General features: G+C 38.5%; 1 protein-coding gene across 1 annotated transcript in view; it reads left to right on the top strand.

The window, feature by feature from the left end:
* The window catches only part of TINAG (tubulointerstitial nephritis antigen), a 47,044-nt gene extending 33,675 nt beyond the window's left edge, over positions 1-13,369 (top strand). The window contains exons 10-11 of the mRNA XM_009942333.2: positions 11,953-11,998; positions 13,069-13,369. Of these exons, the coding sequence (XP_009940635.2) occupies positions 11,953-11,998; positions 13,069-13,179 (157 nt within the window). The 3' untranslated portion in view covers positions 13,180-13,369. The remainder of the gene's footprint in view (positions 1-11,952; positions 11,999-13,068) is intronic.
* Positions 13,370-14,718: the final 1,349 nt, after the last annotated feature.

The raw sequence follows: 14,718 nt of genomic DNA, 5'->3' as shown, positions 1-14,718 counted from the left end.
CTGAGAGGGACTTGGGGGTACTGATAGACAAAAGGCTGGACATGAGCCGGCAATGTGCGCTGGCAGCCCAGAGGGCCAACCGTGTCCTGGGCTGCATCAGGAGAAGCTTGGCCAGCAGGTCAAGAGAGGTGATTCTGCCCCTCTACTCTGCTCTGGTGAGACCTCCCCTGGAGTACTGCGTTCAGCTCTGGAGCCCTCAGCACAAGAAGGACATGGAACTGTTGGAGCGGGTCCAAAGGAGGGCTACAAAAATGATCCGAGGGCTGGAGCACCTCTCCTGTGAGGACAGGCTGGGAGAGTTGGGCTTGTTCAGCCTGGAGAAGAGAAGGCTGTGGGGAGACCTGATTGCAGCCTTTCAGTACTTAAAGGGAGCCTATAGGAAAGATGGGCACAATCTTTTTAGTAGAGACAACAGTGACAGGACGAGGGGTAATGGTTTTAAACTAAAACAGGGTAGGTTTAGGCTGGATATAAAGAAGAAATTCTTTGCAATGAGGATGATGAAACACTGGAACGGGTTGCCCAGAGAGGTGGTGGAGGCCCCATCCCTGCAAACATTCAAGACCAGGTTGGACAGGGCTCTGAGCAACCTGATCTAGTTAGTGGTGTCCCTGCTCGCTGTGGGGGAGTGCGACTAGATGACCTGTAGGGGTCCCTTCTGACCCAAAACTTTCTATGATTCTATGATTCTATGATTCTATGTGTGTTTTTGTTTATGTACACACACACACATACATGGATCTATGTGTAGGTACATATACAGTTACAACTCTTAATGACACCAGAATGAAAACAAGCTAAAGAGGCACAATGAAACTGCAAATGGTCAGTGGGACTAACGAAGACAAATTGGTCAAAGTTAATTTTTTCAGCTTCTCTCTGTTATTTTAAGAAGACTAATGACTGAAGAACGACATATGAAACTGTCATCATTATCTCAAGATCTCTTAATAAGAAAAGTAGTCTGAATTCACATCAAATATGAACTTGGTAGCAGGTTTATCTCTCAGGTCTATACATTTAAGCTAGAGTTGCTGAACAAACCTGTCCAGTCTATTCTATAGCAGATTCTTTGTAAAACTGGTGCAATTTTTTTTAATCTTCTTTTCCATCTACTCCTCTGACTTTCGTAGTTCCACCTAGGAAAAGATGACAGAAGAGAAATGTACTGTCCATAGGAAAAGAAAACATGAGACGGATTTATTGATGGTGTAAAGATGCCAAAGTCTGTTCAGCATAGATGAAGTACATATTGGCTTAAATCGTTACAGTCCTAGTTCAAATACACCTCTTTTCAAAGTAAAGTAAAGTATCCATTGTTAATGTTTGCAGCCTGTTCAGACAAGTCTCTCAGAGTCTTTCCTCTGTGTCACTTCAGTATGTGAGCAAAGCTACAATATATGATCCATACTTTCACCCAAAAAGCTGTATATGCTGATCCCCTGACATTGAGAAATTCAGAAAGGCCCCAAACACCCAAGTTGTTGGCTACACTCAAATCTATGGACTGTCACCCTAAGGCTTGCAGTGGGCCTGAATATTTTTCTTAAAAGCCTTAGATACTGCTTCATGAGCAACATAGATTTTCAGATGTTTGGAAGATGCTCAGAATAACAAAGGACTTTCATCAGAGGACATTGAGAGATGTATAAACTGGAAACACATCTCCCCTCTATTTTTATCAGTGATTCACTGGAAGCTTTAAATTCAATGGTACAGCAGCTTAAATGGCATTGAAACATCTATGCCCTGAAAACATCTTGGATGAATGTTTCTAAACACAAAAAGCCATACTAATGGTAATAAAACTCACAAGTGATGCGAAAACTTGTGGTTTAGTGTTGATGGCATAGCTGGACAGAGCAACAGCATGGTAAGATTTAATACACAATTAAATGACTTGCCTGTGCAAAGTCCAAAGGCTTAAAAAAGATACCACTGACTACTGCTAGTGACATCTCAGGTTTTGGCTTTGAAGACACTGTTTTTCCTTGTCATTTTCCTCTTCGCTTGCCCTCACCAGAGCTTTGACTCAGAGTAACAAGAAACAAGGGACATCTCAAACCACCAAAAGTCATGACCCAAATTATTTTCTTCCTGACTAAAGAAATCTTGGGTTGAGTTCCCTTTTTCTTTCATGGCGGAAAAAAAATCTACTTGATTATTGTCAGACAATCAATATCAGATATTATATTTTAAAAATGAAACAACAACACCCAAAAATATTTTATAGTAAAGAGAAATACATTAGGAGAATGTGGAAAAAAGTACACAATGTCTGATGATTCATGCAGTTAAATTCGTGAGACTGTGTCCCATACAACTCATTAAAGTAGATTTGCAGTAATGATTTAACTATTGCCTCACTGACAATTCGACTCATCTCTCATACTGAGAAGTCCAGGCAAAATCATAGTTTCAAATTCCAGCAACCATTTTCCAAGAAGTTTTGTCTTGCAGAGCACTAGTCAGTGACCTTAAACAATTTATTAATAAAAGATTAAGAACTCAACTTTTGTCTAGATGAAATTCCTAGTCTTTGAAAGGTACTAGGATTTTGTGTCACAGCACTGAGAATAGGACATAACCTGCAATAGTTACACCTTTTTTGTCTGGTAGCATTAAGACAATTATACGACTAAGTCTAGGGAAGAAAACGAGATGAAAATTTTTAGACTGTATTTATTTTTGTCTCGCTCTCTTTTTGTCTGGAGAAGGAGGTACTGTAAGCCTTTTACAAAAGCAGAACTTTGGTATTAAAATAAATCAGGTCAAGATGAGAGGGACTGAGTCATCTTTGTATCCTGTTGCTGTATATATGTAGTCTATGGGAAGACAGTATTTTTGCCCAAGAGATTTCATCGTTTGTTCGGCCAGAGTGGTGACAGAAAATTCGTAACGCCTGCGTGGAAAACAGTTATCAGAGAGACAAATGAGCCCAGTTTATTAGCCCTGATTGTGGTCAGCACTTAGGTGGGATAATTTATCTTCAGCAGATGTCTCTTGATAGTAGAGAGTGGTTCTTTTCCTAATCCATATGTCTCATTTCCCTAAAGTCACATCTTCACCAAGTTTCGTTTGATCACCAGGTTTTTTTCAGAGATGGAAAGGGTCAGAAATATCTCATTAAATATATAACTGTGGAAATCCCATAGTTTATGTGCCCTGGCAGCCAGGAGTGCAAACTGTATCCTGGGGTGCATCAAACACAGTATAATCAGCTGGTCAAGAGAGAGGATTATCCTGCTGGATTTGGCAGTGGTGCAGCCTGACCTTGAATGCTGTGTGCAGTTCTGGGGTTCACAATCTAAGAAGAAGGTTAAGGTGCTTGAATGAGTCCAGAGGAAGGCAACAAAGCTGGTGAAAGGGCTGGAACGAATGTCCTGTGAGGAGTGGCTAAGGACTTTGGAGTTGTCTGGTATGGAGAAAAGGAGGCTGAGGGAGAACCTCATTGCTCTCTACAGCTTCCTGAGGAGGGGAAGTGGAAAGGGAGGTGCTAAGCCCTTCTCCTTGGGATCCAGAAGGACTCTTGGGAATGATTCAAAGCCACACATAGTTAGGTTTAGACTGGACATCAGGAAGGATTTCTTTACTGAGAGGGTGGTCAGACACTGGAACAAGCTTGCTAGAGTGGTGGCTGATTCCCCAAGCCTGTCAGTGTTTAAGAGACATTTGGACAACGCCCTTAACAACATGCTTTAGATTTTGGTCAGCCCTGAAGTGGCTAGGCAGTTGGATTAGATGATCATTGTAGGTCCCTTCCAGCTGAAATATTCTATTCTAAGATTATGCTATGGTTGTATTGGAGGTTCTATACGGTTTTCTAGTTGTCTCATTCTACCTGAAGATCCTTGTGCATGCAGAAATTAACAGAAATGAAAATATTTGAAAAAACAAGAAAATTCAGAAAAAAATAACAAAGCGAAATATGAGTAAAGACCATAACCTCAAAAACAGAAAACATATATTTCCTTTATACACCCTCTATGTATGCTGTTTTTTAACAAATCCATTGCTTCTGTCTGTGAAGGTAGGAGGCGACACAATCCTATCTTCAATGCACCCCCAATCTAGAAAGACAGGGAGGAACCATTGCAAACGAACAAACAAATCAAACAGAGGAAAATTTTAGCTTTATTCCTCTAAATCTGTGAGTTTTGCCAGTGAGGTCAGTGAATCCAACATTCAACCTACAAACTGGATAACCTGGAAACTGCAATTGTGAGCTGAAGTGGTTGAAAAAAATACAGCAGTGATTTAAAATTATATTTTGCTGTTTGTATGTTTTTGATTGGTAGATGGGGACTGTCGGCATGCAAGAAGAGTCTGTTCTGGGTATAAATTATAGAATGTCAGAAGTTAGCAAGATGATCCAGAATGCTGATTCCTGGAACACTGGTGTTCAGTAAACAATTTAACCCCTTGGTAAACGGAAAACACTGGCTTCCACTAACATCAGCAGATCTGCAGGAATTAATAGCTTGAGATCCGAGACCTGTAATTCTTCTATATTCTTAAACCCTTATTCCTTTTTAGCTGACAACTTCAGTCTTAAGGAGTGAGTTTGTATAACATTGTTTACCACGCTCTTCAGATGTCTTTGCTGTATTTGCTGTTAAGAGGATTTTAGCTACAAAGCTGAATGTAAGCACACTAGAATCTAATTTCTGTTCTCCTACAAAGCACCTAGGTTTTGAAGCCACTACTGATAACCATTTTTGTTGTGTTAGTTCATATTTCTAGCTTCTTTACTGTTGTATTCAATGATATTTAATTATGAACTACTACTTTTATTCTGAAAATTTTCTTCATACTTCTCTTGTGAAGTCCACCTTCATCATAGTGATACAGTTTCTTGAAAAAGAAACTAGGAAACGTTAAAAAAAACCCTATTTCTGTATTGTGGAAGAGTACTGAAACAGTCTCCATATTCTATTTTTTTAACTGTTAGGCAGTGTTGTGCATTTAGGGCGTGCTCCTATAGAGTTAATATCAAGGGAAAGTTATTACTGAAAAGGACAGTGAAGGTGCCTCTGCTATATAAAACTGGACTGAAATTATAAAAATCCTTTTATGGAAGCACACAAATACTCATCCTTTTATCTGAAAGAGCACCAGAACTCTATTTCTAGAGTCAGTTGGAGCTGGTTTCCCTTGAGTAAATGGAAATACCTTGCTTACTTTTTCTCCTGAAGGGGGTTGAATGTGGTTTGGTGAAGTTACTCCTTTTTATTCAAGGTAATTTTTGATTGAAGGTCATCACTATTTCTTTTGGAAAAGCTAAGAGGTGTATTTCTTACAGAATATTTTCGTCAGACAGAAGAAAAGTCTCTGTTTCAAGTAATTTTTGGTAACTGATAGGCAGACCTTCTCCTAAATGAGTCCTTAAAATCTATTGTTTTTCTTCTTAATAAAAATGGAAATTTTGGAGGGGGTAAGATTGAAAGCTTTTTCTAAAAATGCCAAAGGTGAGGACATTAGAGGTCTAAATCTCTGTAAAAGTAACCCTAATAGATTCCCTGTCTCTGTGAGTAATGGGATCCAGCATCTGTTTTCTTTTGAAATGTCATTCATTTGGAGTAAATATTAAGCTGGAATGACCACAAAAGCAAGAAGCAAAAAAGGGCTATTAGATTCTTTTGGTCATCTTCCAGAAAATGTAATATTGTTCTCTAATGGACGTTGTCCAAGAACGTGTCAATTCACTTTCAAGTCTCTGTCATTTCCACTTGGGAACTAATTCCACTGGGAGTTACATTACTTCATTGCTGGGATACTTTTTCTTGATGTTTTCTTTCCTGGACTTCTTCCCTCTTCCTGCTATAGACTAACGTATGAAACTTAATTTTCTCTTTCTGCATGGCATTTGAGCCCTACACATATCTAGGCTGTTAGTGTCTATATGTTCTGACTTCTTCTTTTCTGAATTTGTCATACAAATACCTGTTACTGTTGCTATTCTTATTCCTAGCAGTGACTTATCAGATTTAGTGCAGTGCTCCAGTCATAGACGGTGCAATTCTTTACTCAGAACATGCATGATCTTGCCTACTTTTTATCTCAGCTTCTTAGGTCTTCTTTCTAATGTTGTTAACGTACCTAAAACAGACTCCATGTCTACTTTGTTGCTCACTGTCACATCTATTAGCTTCCAAGGCCCTGGCTTCCCTGAAGACACTGGAAATCTCTGATTGCCTTCAACAAGGTCAGGATGTCATTAGTTAGGAATGTGTAGTTTGCATACATCTACCTTAGGAATAATTGATAATGACTATATTGGCTACATGAACGACAGGATCTCAGGAATAAGAACTGTCAAAGAAAGAAAAGAACTGTAGGAGGAGATACAATATTGACTGTATTAAAGAAATATTATCAGCTAACAACTCGGAAAGTGTTGTAGTTTTTTAAAGAAGCAGTGACAATCCCAATTAATTCCCATTGATTTTAACTTATAGTCAAAATACTGATACCTCTCGGATTCATTAATAGATTCCCCTTTCTTTTCTTTAAAGATTACTTTCTGAAAGCAGATAATGGCAACAGCATTTGCTCTTCTACTAAATCATTTTAACTTACAATGTCCAGCACAAAGGGGTTCTGTTCCACGATTAAGATTCTAATTCACAGCTGATTTACAGGAAAAAAATAACTAAAGTGTCATTTTCTCTTCCAATCTGTTGCTCCCTAAGTCTGCTCTTGCTCCAAGCCGTGAGTGAACATAAAATGCATACTAGATTAATTTATCAAGCTTTTTAGTGCAATACATTCCTGGTTTAATTTTGTTCAACCAAACTGTAGCATCTATGATTTGTGCTATACTGTGAAAACTGGTATATATCAGAACTGTATTTTCTATGTTGTTTGTGATGATAATTTTACCCTCTTCCATAAATTCTTTGATCTTATCCCTGATGGTTTAAGATGGACAGAATTGAAGTCCTTCATTCTGTAATGTCTTAATTCTCCTCATCGTTTATTCTGAAATCATGTGTTACAGTTGAGTAGTTCTGGAAGTTGATACATTCTATTGTCTGCTGATTCCCATTCTATCGCTTCATTTACTGTATATTTCCTAATAATTTCCAGTCTTCTCCTTTGAGATTCGGGCAGGTGTGATGTACAAAATACCCAAATTCTTGTCACAAAGAGGGTGATCTAGTCAACAAAGTCAACAGTGACTGGAGGGCAACTCAGCTATAACTGCTTGTGGATCCACTAGTTGTCCCCACAAAAATATTTGGTGCTACCAGAAGTGGGAAGAGCTTCCCAGCTGTTTGTGTCTCCAAAAGGACATGGATGTTTCACAATTCCTCTGTCATGTCTGCCAGAAACATGTGGATCCCTCAGGCACTCTAAGGCATCTCAAATAACCCTAGATACCTGCATTTAGGCAAGTGAATGGATCCCAATATACTTTTTTTCTACCGTGGGACACATAATTTTAGATATCTTAATCTGAACTAAATCCCACAGTGTTTTACTGTCAGGAAAAAGACAAATTCTAACCCCAGTTCTGACATTAGTATTTACATTAAGGATAATACTGCCAATGTACTGCTTAAATGTCAGAAGAAACCTACGTTTTTATAAATATTGTAAAGGAACTATTATGTATTCTATTTTTCCACAATATACCCAAAGCAAAAATTTGCATTGATTAATGATACCTTTATACTACTGGTGCCTTTCATAATCTGTACAGATCTTTCACTTTTCTGGGACAGAGATGAGTGGTATGGGTTTCACTTTTAAACCCCAATGGCTCATTTGGCTCCTTCAAGATTATACTACTAGTTGCTAAATTTCTTTTTAATTTTGGTCTTGAAGATTTTGAAGGACCAACCAACACTTTCTCTGAGCTGCTGGTCTCAAGGGAAAATGATCTAGAATGTTATCACTGTCCACAGTTGCTATCAATAATATACCAGGTTACTTTTTGCTCCCATAGTGTCTCCCATGAGGACTCCTTTTTAATTTATTAATGAATAAACTTTTGCAAATAATGTCTATATTAAAATATTAAATAAACCAAAGATTACTCAGATTCAGGAAAATATATTTGTACAGAGTCCCATCTATGTAGGAAAACATACAGGGCGTGAACTCCATAGAAACAAGACCATTTCCGACTTGTTGAAATAAGATGCCATCCAATCAGCCTAGTGGATGGCTAAGATCTTTAGAAGGTTAACATTTCCCCTAAATCTATTTTCAGATTACTAAATATTATCAGATCATTTGAACAGATTCTTCTCAGTCGGTCTTTGTTCATATTTCAAGGAGTAGTGCTTACAGAAGCAAGGAAAACAGCAGTTAAAATTAAAGCTGAATTTAATATTATTAATTTATACCATGTATTTCTTTATAACTCAGAAATTTCACCCTCAGATGCCTGGCTTAGAAACAGAAAGGATATTTAGAGATTTGTTTTCTCTGAGGAATCTAAACTCAAATTAAGCTTAAAGTGGAAGCTGTGCTTGGATGCCATAACATGTTTGATAGGTGCACCTAAGGAATACAATGCAGAATTAATTAATTCTGTCAGTAAGACTGAAATAATGAAACTATTTCATAAAATTGACAAATTTATTTTAGAAAACATGTCCTCCTTTCCCAAAGATACTACTGCAGAAACACTTTCCACTTAGGAGTTTTTTGAAAGAATGTCTTCCTCTTTAGAAGATATATTAGTATGAATGAGCCAAGACATCCCCAGAAATGCTCTTGATGGTCTTGGCATTTCATTCCCAGAGGCAACATGTCAAATCAAACTGTTATGTGTCTACAAACACTGCATCATTGAACAATATATAGAGAGTGTGGTTCACAAAACAACAGCTGTTTCCATTACATCTGAGTGCTTGTTCAGATTGAGAGAAGCGTGGTAGCCGGGGAGAAATGAGAACTGGTGAATCTCAGCCAACCTTTGCAACAAGCCTGAACAAGTCATGGTAAGTTTTAGGAAAGGCTTTGTAAACAGGCCTAGGACCTCATGCCACAGTTACTGCCAGTAAAGTTCAGCATCTATGGAGATGACACTCTGCTCCATCTTTCCTGCTAAATCCTGTTCCTGACTCACGCACTAATCCCAGGACTGGTCTTGATCAGTAAACAGTAAATCAACCTCATTTATCTGCTCTTTAGATTGCAGCCATTAAACAAATTGGCAAAATTGCTTGCCCCATCATAATTGATCAGTATACTTGGTTATTTAACTGTTACACAAAATCTATACATTGAATACAAAATTTAAGAATTCATAGAACTGTGGACTAACTGAGGCTTGTTTGGTCTAACTCTCTGTGCCCTAGATTGGCAGGGCTATCTTAGATCAAGTTGCTCAGATCATTGAATACTTCAGATTAGAAGGGATCTCTGAAGGTCATCTAGTTTAATCCCCCAGTTTCAAGCAGAGCTACCTTCATAATTAAGGTTCATGGGGCTTCTCAGATTGAGTTTTGGATATCTCTGAGGACAGATATTCCTCAACCTCACTTCAGCAGTGGCTAACCAATCCTGTTGTAAAACACTTTTTTCCTTCTGTCCATTTGCAATTTCCCTTGCTGAAAACTGTGACCATAATTTGTACATTGCTGTCCATGTATCAGAAGAGTCTGCTCTATCTTCTCTATACCCACCCTTTGTAAAGCAGAAGACAACAAATAGATCTCCCCTGAGCCACCTCTCCTGAGGGCTGAACAAAGCCAGCTCCCTCAGCTTCTCCTTGTACATCATGTGCTCCAGATCCCAAACATCTCAGTAGACTCCTGCTGGTCTTGTTCCAGCCTGTTAATGTCTTTCCTGTATGGGGAAGCCTAAAACTGGGCACAGTGCTCTGGACACAGAATGGCAGATCCTGAATAAAGAGGATTAGTCAGTTTTCTTGACCTGCTGCTGCACTCTTGTGATAAACTTTACTTTAATTTAATATATTATAGTTTAGAGCATTTGAACGAATGCCCATGGGCATGGATTACTGAGTAAGCAGCTCTTCTTTCTAAACTGTAAGATAAAATGCGTATGTCAAGTACTTCTGTTTATACCTGACTATGATGGAACAAAACCTAGGAAATTATATTCATGGGTATCTTATAGTCAAGGATAAAAAAGGATCCTTTATCATTTTGGTTTCTAAGTTTTCTTCCATTTAGAAACATTTCTGAGAATCAATGAATTTGTATCAGTGTATAAAGCTAGAACCTGACTTTTTTTTAGAAAATTACAAATGTTATAAAAATATTTAATTGCAGAAATGTGAGTCTGCAGGAACTGGTCATCATCCTGCTGAAATAAGTGGGAGAGATAACATGTAGTAGTGAATGCAGGAATACATGAATACAAATTCAAAGTAATTTTGCCCTGTCTGTAAGACTGATGGATTTTTTTTTAGTAAAATTTTCATGAGGAAACAAGTAAATCTGAATCTGATATGAAATCGGATACCCGACTATATCTCTTTTTTTAAATTTATGATCATGACAGACTGTGTCTGAAATATATTTGGAAAAGAAATGGCAAAGATTATTAGTAATTCCTGAACTTTCACATGGTAATTCAAAGAAAAAGCATCAGGAGGCCTTTTTACAAAGCAGCAATTACATTCAGTGGTCATTATGACCAACACTGCTTTTCTGACTTCTTGCATTTCATGAGCAGGAGCTACAATTTGCGCTTCCAACTGTAATGCAGGCTTCACCTCTCTGCTAGTCACCAATTTGTCTTGCTTTTTTTTTTCCTTTTACTGGAAGTGCAGATATTCCACATACATTAGGGTTTACTATTAACCAAGAAGAGCTGATGCTACCATGAGTGTTCAAAATTTTTTACAAAGATGATGGAAAAATCGTAGTTTCCCAATTCACAATGTGGGATTTCTCATCATATTTTTGCTGCTTGCCTTTCAAAGTGAATAGAGCATTGCAAATACAGCTCAACCATGTGGCATTGGTGGGATATACACTGATAAACATCCTGTGAATGGCATTCTATATATTCTAGGATAAACTTTACATTGTGGAAAAGTCCATAAAAGTTCATGTCTCTGACTTTCTGTTTATTTGCGCCCTTGTAGAGGCACTCAAAACATCATGGCCTGTGAACAGCAGCTAGACAAGCACACATTGTATAAACGCAGAATGAGATAGAGCTCTTTAAGCAATCAGCAGACATACCATATTTACATTGCTACCCAAAGTGTGCAGTGCAGCTTTAGCTCATTGAACTACATCCAGACAATGGCCTTGGAACTTCTTTTGCCCTGCGAGGCTGAACAGCTCAGAGCACTCAGCAATTCAGCTACAGGTACACAATTATGAAAGTCCTATCACCTGGCAGGTGGGAACAATCTCTTGTGTATTTTCATGGATATTGCCACAACATTTAGCACATCTCTGAAGATGTCAAAGAAACATCAAATAAGTGTATGGGTCATTCCCCACACTGTGTAGTAAAGCAGATTAGATTGTCAGCAATTTAATTTGAGCTGAGAAAAGCTGGGAATGTTTTCAGTCCCAACTCAACATCTATTTTTGTAAAGGTGTTGGATGAGATCTTTAACAAAAATGTTCCTAGTGATCTTCAGCTGTATTGAAGAAATGTGTTCGCATTAATTTCAATACTTCTACACAGTTCAGTTCAGCTGGCAAGCTCTCCACAGGAGAGATTCTGTCAATGAAAAGAGGTTTTCACAATGACAAACTAAAATTACACTGGAGATAAGTTTGTATAGTCCCTAAGGGAAATTTGGCTTGTGGCTAGCAGGGTACTTCATTGTTGTCAGCAGCAGAGTTTGTTATTTAAACATGGAGACACATATCAGTCATGCTTTGTTCTGATACCAGTATTAGGACAACTGACTAAGACAAGCTTTGTTTTTCTGGTTGCTTGTTGAAAGCGACAAAATGTGAACATGTACATCAAAGGTCTCATTAGTACCATCTCTTGTAACAGGTGGGGAGCATCAGCTGACAAAAATGGACAGAAACAGAAGTTCTGGGTAAGTGAATCCTTAGGCCTGTGTTTTGAGACAGAAGAAAAATATCTCTGCAACAGACTATCTAAACCCAGCTTCTTTCCTTTTATTCATCCTGTCTGCACCTGTTTTTTTTCCCCTCACCTTAAAGTCTCCTGCAGAATTCTGTTCCCTTTCTGTCAATTTTTATCATGCTGACCCTTGAACTATAGCATCATCTACCTCAATTTCAAAGCCTGTTTCATCCAATCTCCTACCTATATCTGTGTTTTTCCCTACACTCTCTTTTCTGTATCAAATCTTGTTCAAATTCGCAAATGATATTCAAATTTCCCATGAAGACTAAGTACTTTTTGATACCTGCAAATGGGACAATAAAAGTAATCAATAATATTTGTTAAAACATTTGGAAAAGTCAAGCTGCCTATTTAAACAACCTTGGCAAATTCTATCCAGCTATCAGAAAAAAAATTAAACGATGGCTTTCAGCCATTTAGAGTCAGTTTTCATCACTTTGATTACCATTAATAGCTCATCTCAATATTCCTGTGCTCAGCAGAAGGTAATTTGGAGTTTACATAGCTGATGACAGGGCTTATGGTAGGTAGTTTCACTGACAACTAGGGCAAAACTTCTACTGACTATATTAGAAACTAAATTGCTCAATATGTCAATAGTTACCTGAATGAAACCTAATGCATTAAAAGTCAGCTTTTTCATATCTTGGGTCTCTCTTTAACAGATTAGTTGTAATTGGAATTTTGACCATTGTTCTTTCAATGACCGCTTTCTTCATCCAGTAGTTGAATTATCTAATGCTTTCTGCTTCAGTTTATCAAACTGCCTTGTAGGAATAGTACTCCATTTTTATTAACCCTAGTTTTGGAATGGAAATTTTGATCAAAACAAAAAGGTACAAATTATTAGAGATCAGAAAAAGATGCATTCTGATTCTCAGTGCACCAAATCTGAGAAATTGTGTTTCTTAAAAAACAAACTTACACAAGAGATTAATTTTGCGGTTTACACCTTGCATTTTTAAACACTAATTTATAACTAAAATTGATATTTTTTTCCTCTTTGTTTTTCTTTAGATTGCTGCAAATTCCTGGGGAAAATCTTGGGGAGAAAATGGTTATTTTAGGATTCTACGTGGACAAAATGAGTGTGATATTGAGAAGCTGATTTTAGCTACTTTGGGATAGCCATAGTCTTCTACTCAAATTGTAATGTACCATACTTTATATATCTACACTTTACATTGTTGCATGTTGAGTCTTTCTAGACAAATAAAAATGTCTTTGTAAGTTACCATTCACAGAATCACAGAATCACAGAATAGTAGGGGTTGGAAGGGGCCTCTGTGGGTCATCTAGTCCAACCGTCCTGCCGAAGCAGGGTCACCTACAGCAGGCTGCACAGGACCTTGTCCAGGCGGGTCTTGAATATCTCCAGAGAAGGAGACTCCACCACCTCCCTGGGCAGCCTGTTCCAGTGCTCCTTCACCCTCAGAGGGAAGAAGTTCTTCCTCATGTTCAGACGGAAGTTCCTGTGCCTCAGTTTGTGCCCATTGCCCCTTGTCCTGTCACTGGGCACCACTGAAAAGAGCTTGGCCCCATCCTCCTGACACCCACCCTTCAGATATTTATAAGCATTTATTAGGTCCCCTCGCAGCCTTCTCTTCTTCAGGCTGAACAAGCCCAACTCTCCCAGCCTGTCCTCATAGGAGGTGCTCCAGCCCTCGGATCATTTTTGTAGCCCTCCTTTGGACCCGCTCCAGTAGCTCTTCATCTTTCTTGAACTGGGGAGCCCAGAACTGGACAGAGTACTCTAGATGGGGCCTCACCAGGGCAGTGTAGAGGGGAAGGAGAACCTCCCTCATCCTGCTGGCCACACTCTTCTTGATGCACCCCAGGATCCCATTGGCTTTCTTGAATCACATTCTTTCGATTATGGCTCATTAGGGCTTCCTGACTTGAACACACCACAGCCATCACAATACTCTCAGACCTCACCTGGTACAAACACTCATTTATACCAATAGCAAGTTGTACCCAGGACTGCTGAAAACCTTGGTGTCTCACAGAGCAGGAAGTTCCCTCCTCTGTTATATGCGTCTCACCACTATTTTGTTATATTACTAAAGCTTGATTCAACAGTGCCTGAAATAAATGGAGTTACTTTATTAGCATTACTCTCTACAATACATACTCTGGTTACAAACCACGTTAGAAATAGTATGTGTTCTTCCACACAGAATTGCCTCAGACTGCTCATGGCCATACTGGATAAAAAATGTGAGTCCTGATTCTGTTACAGAATAATTATTTCCTGTCCTAGCTCAGATAAGTTGTATCTACTTATCATTATCTCTTCCAGGAAATTAATTTTTTACTAGTAGATCCCACAAAGTCAATGCATTTAGAGTAACACAAAAATTACTTACAGTGAAACAGCATATTCCTGTTCCCACAGTCACAATTAAAAATGCACCATTTTAATAATTTGTTTAATTACAGAATCACACAGAATCACAGAATGGTAGGGGTTGGAAGGGACCTCTGTGGGTCATCTACAGCAGGTTGCACAGCACCTTGTCCAGGCGGGTCTTGAATATCTCCAGAGAAGGAGAGTCCACAGCCTCCCTGGGCAGCCTGTTCCAGTGCTCCATCACCCCTAGAGTGAAAATTAAATGTAAATAAAGAAGAAAATGCAATTTCTCCTCAATAAAGTCTAGACTGGAC

Source organism: Opisthocomus hoazin, chromosome 2 (assembly GCF_030867145.1).
Source record: "Opisthocomus hoazin isolate bOpiHoa1 chromosome 2, bOpiHoa1.hap1, whole genome shotgun sequence".
Lineage (NCBI taxonomy): Eukaryota > Metazoa > Chordata > Aves > Opisthocomiformes > Opisthocomidae > Opisthocomus > Opisthocomus hoazin.
This window is presented reverse-complemented; position numbering and strand designations above follow the sequence as displayed.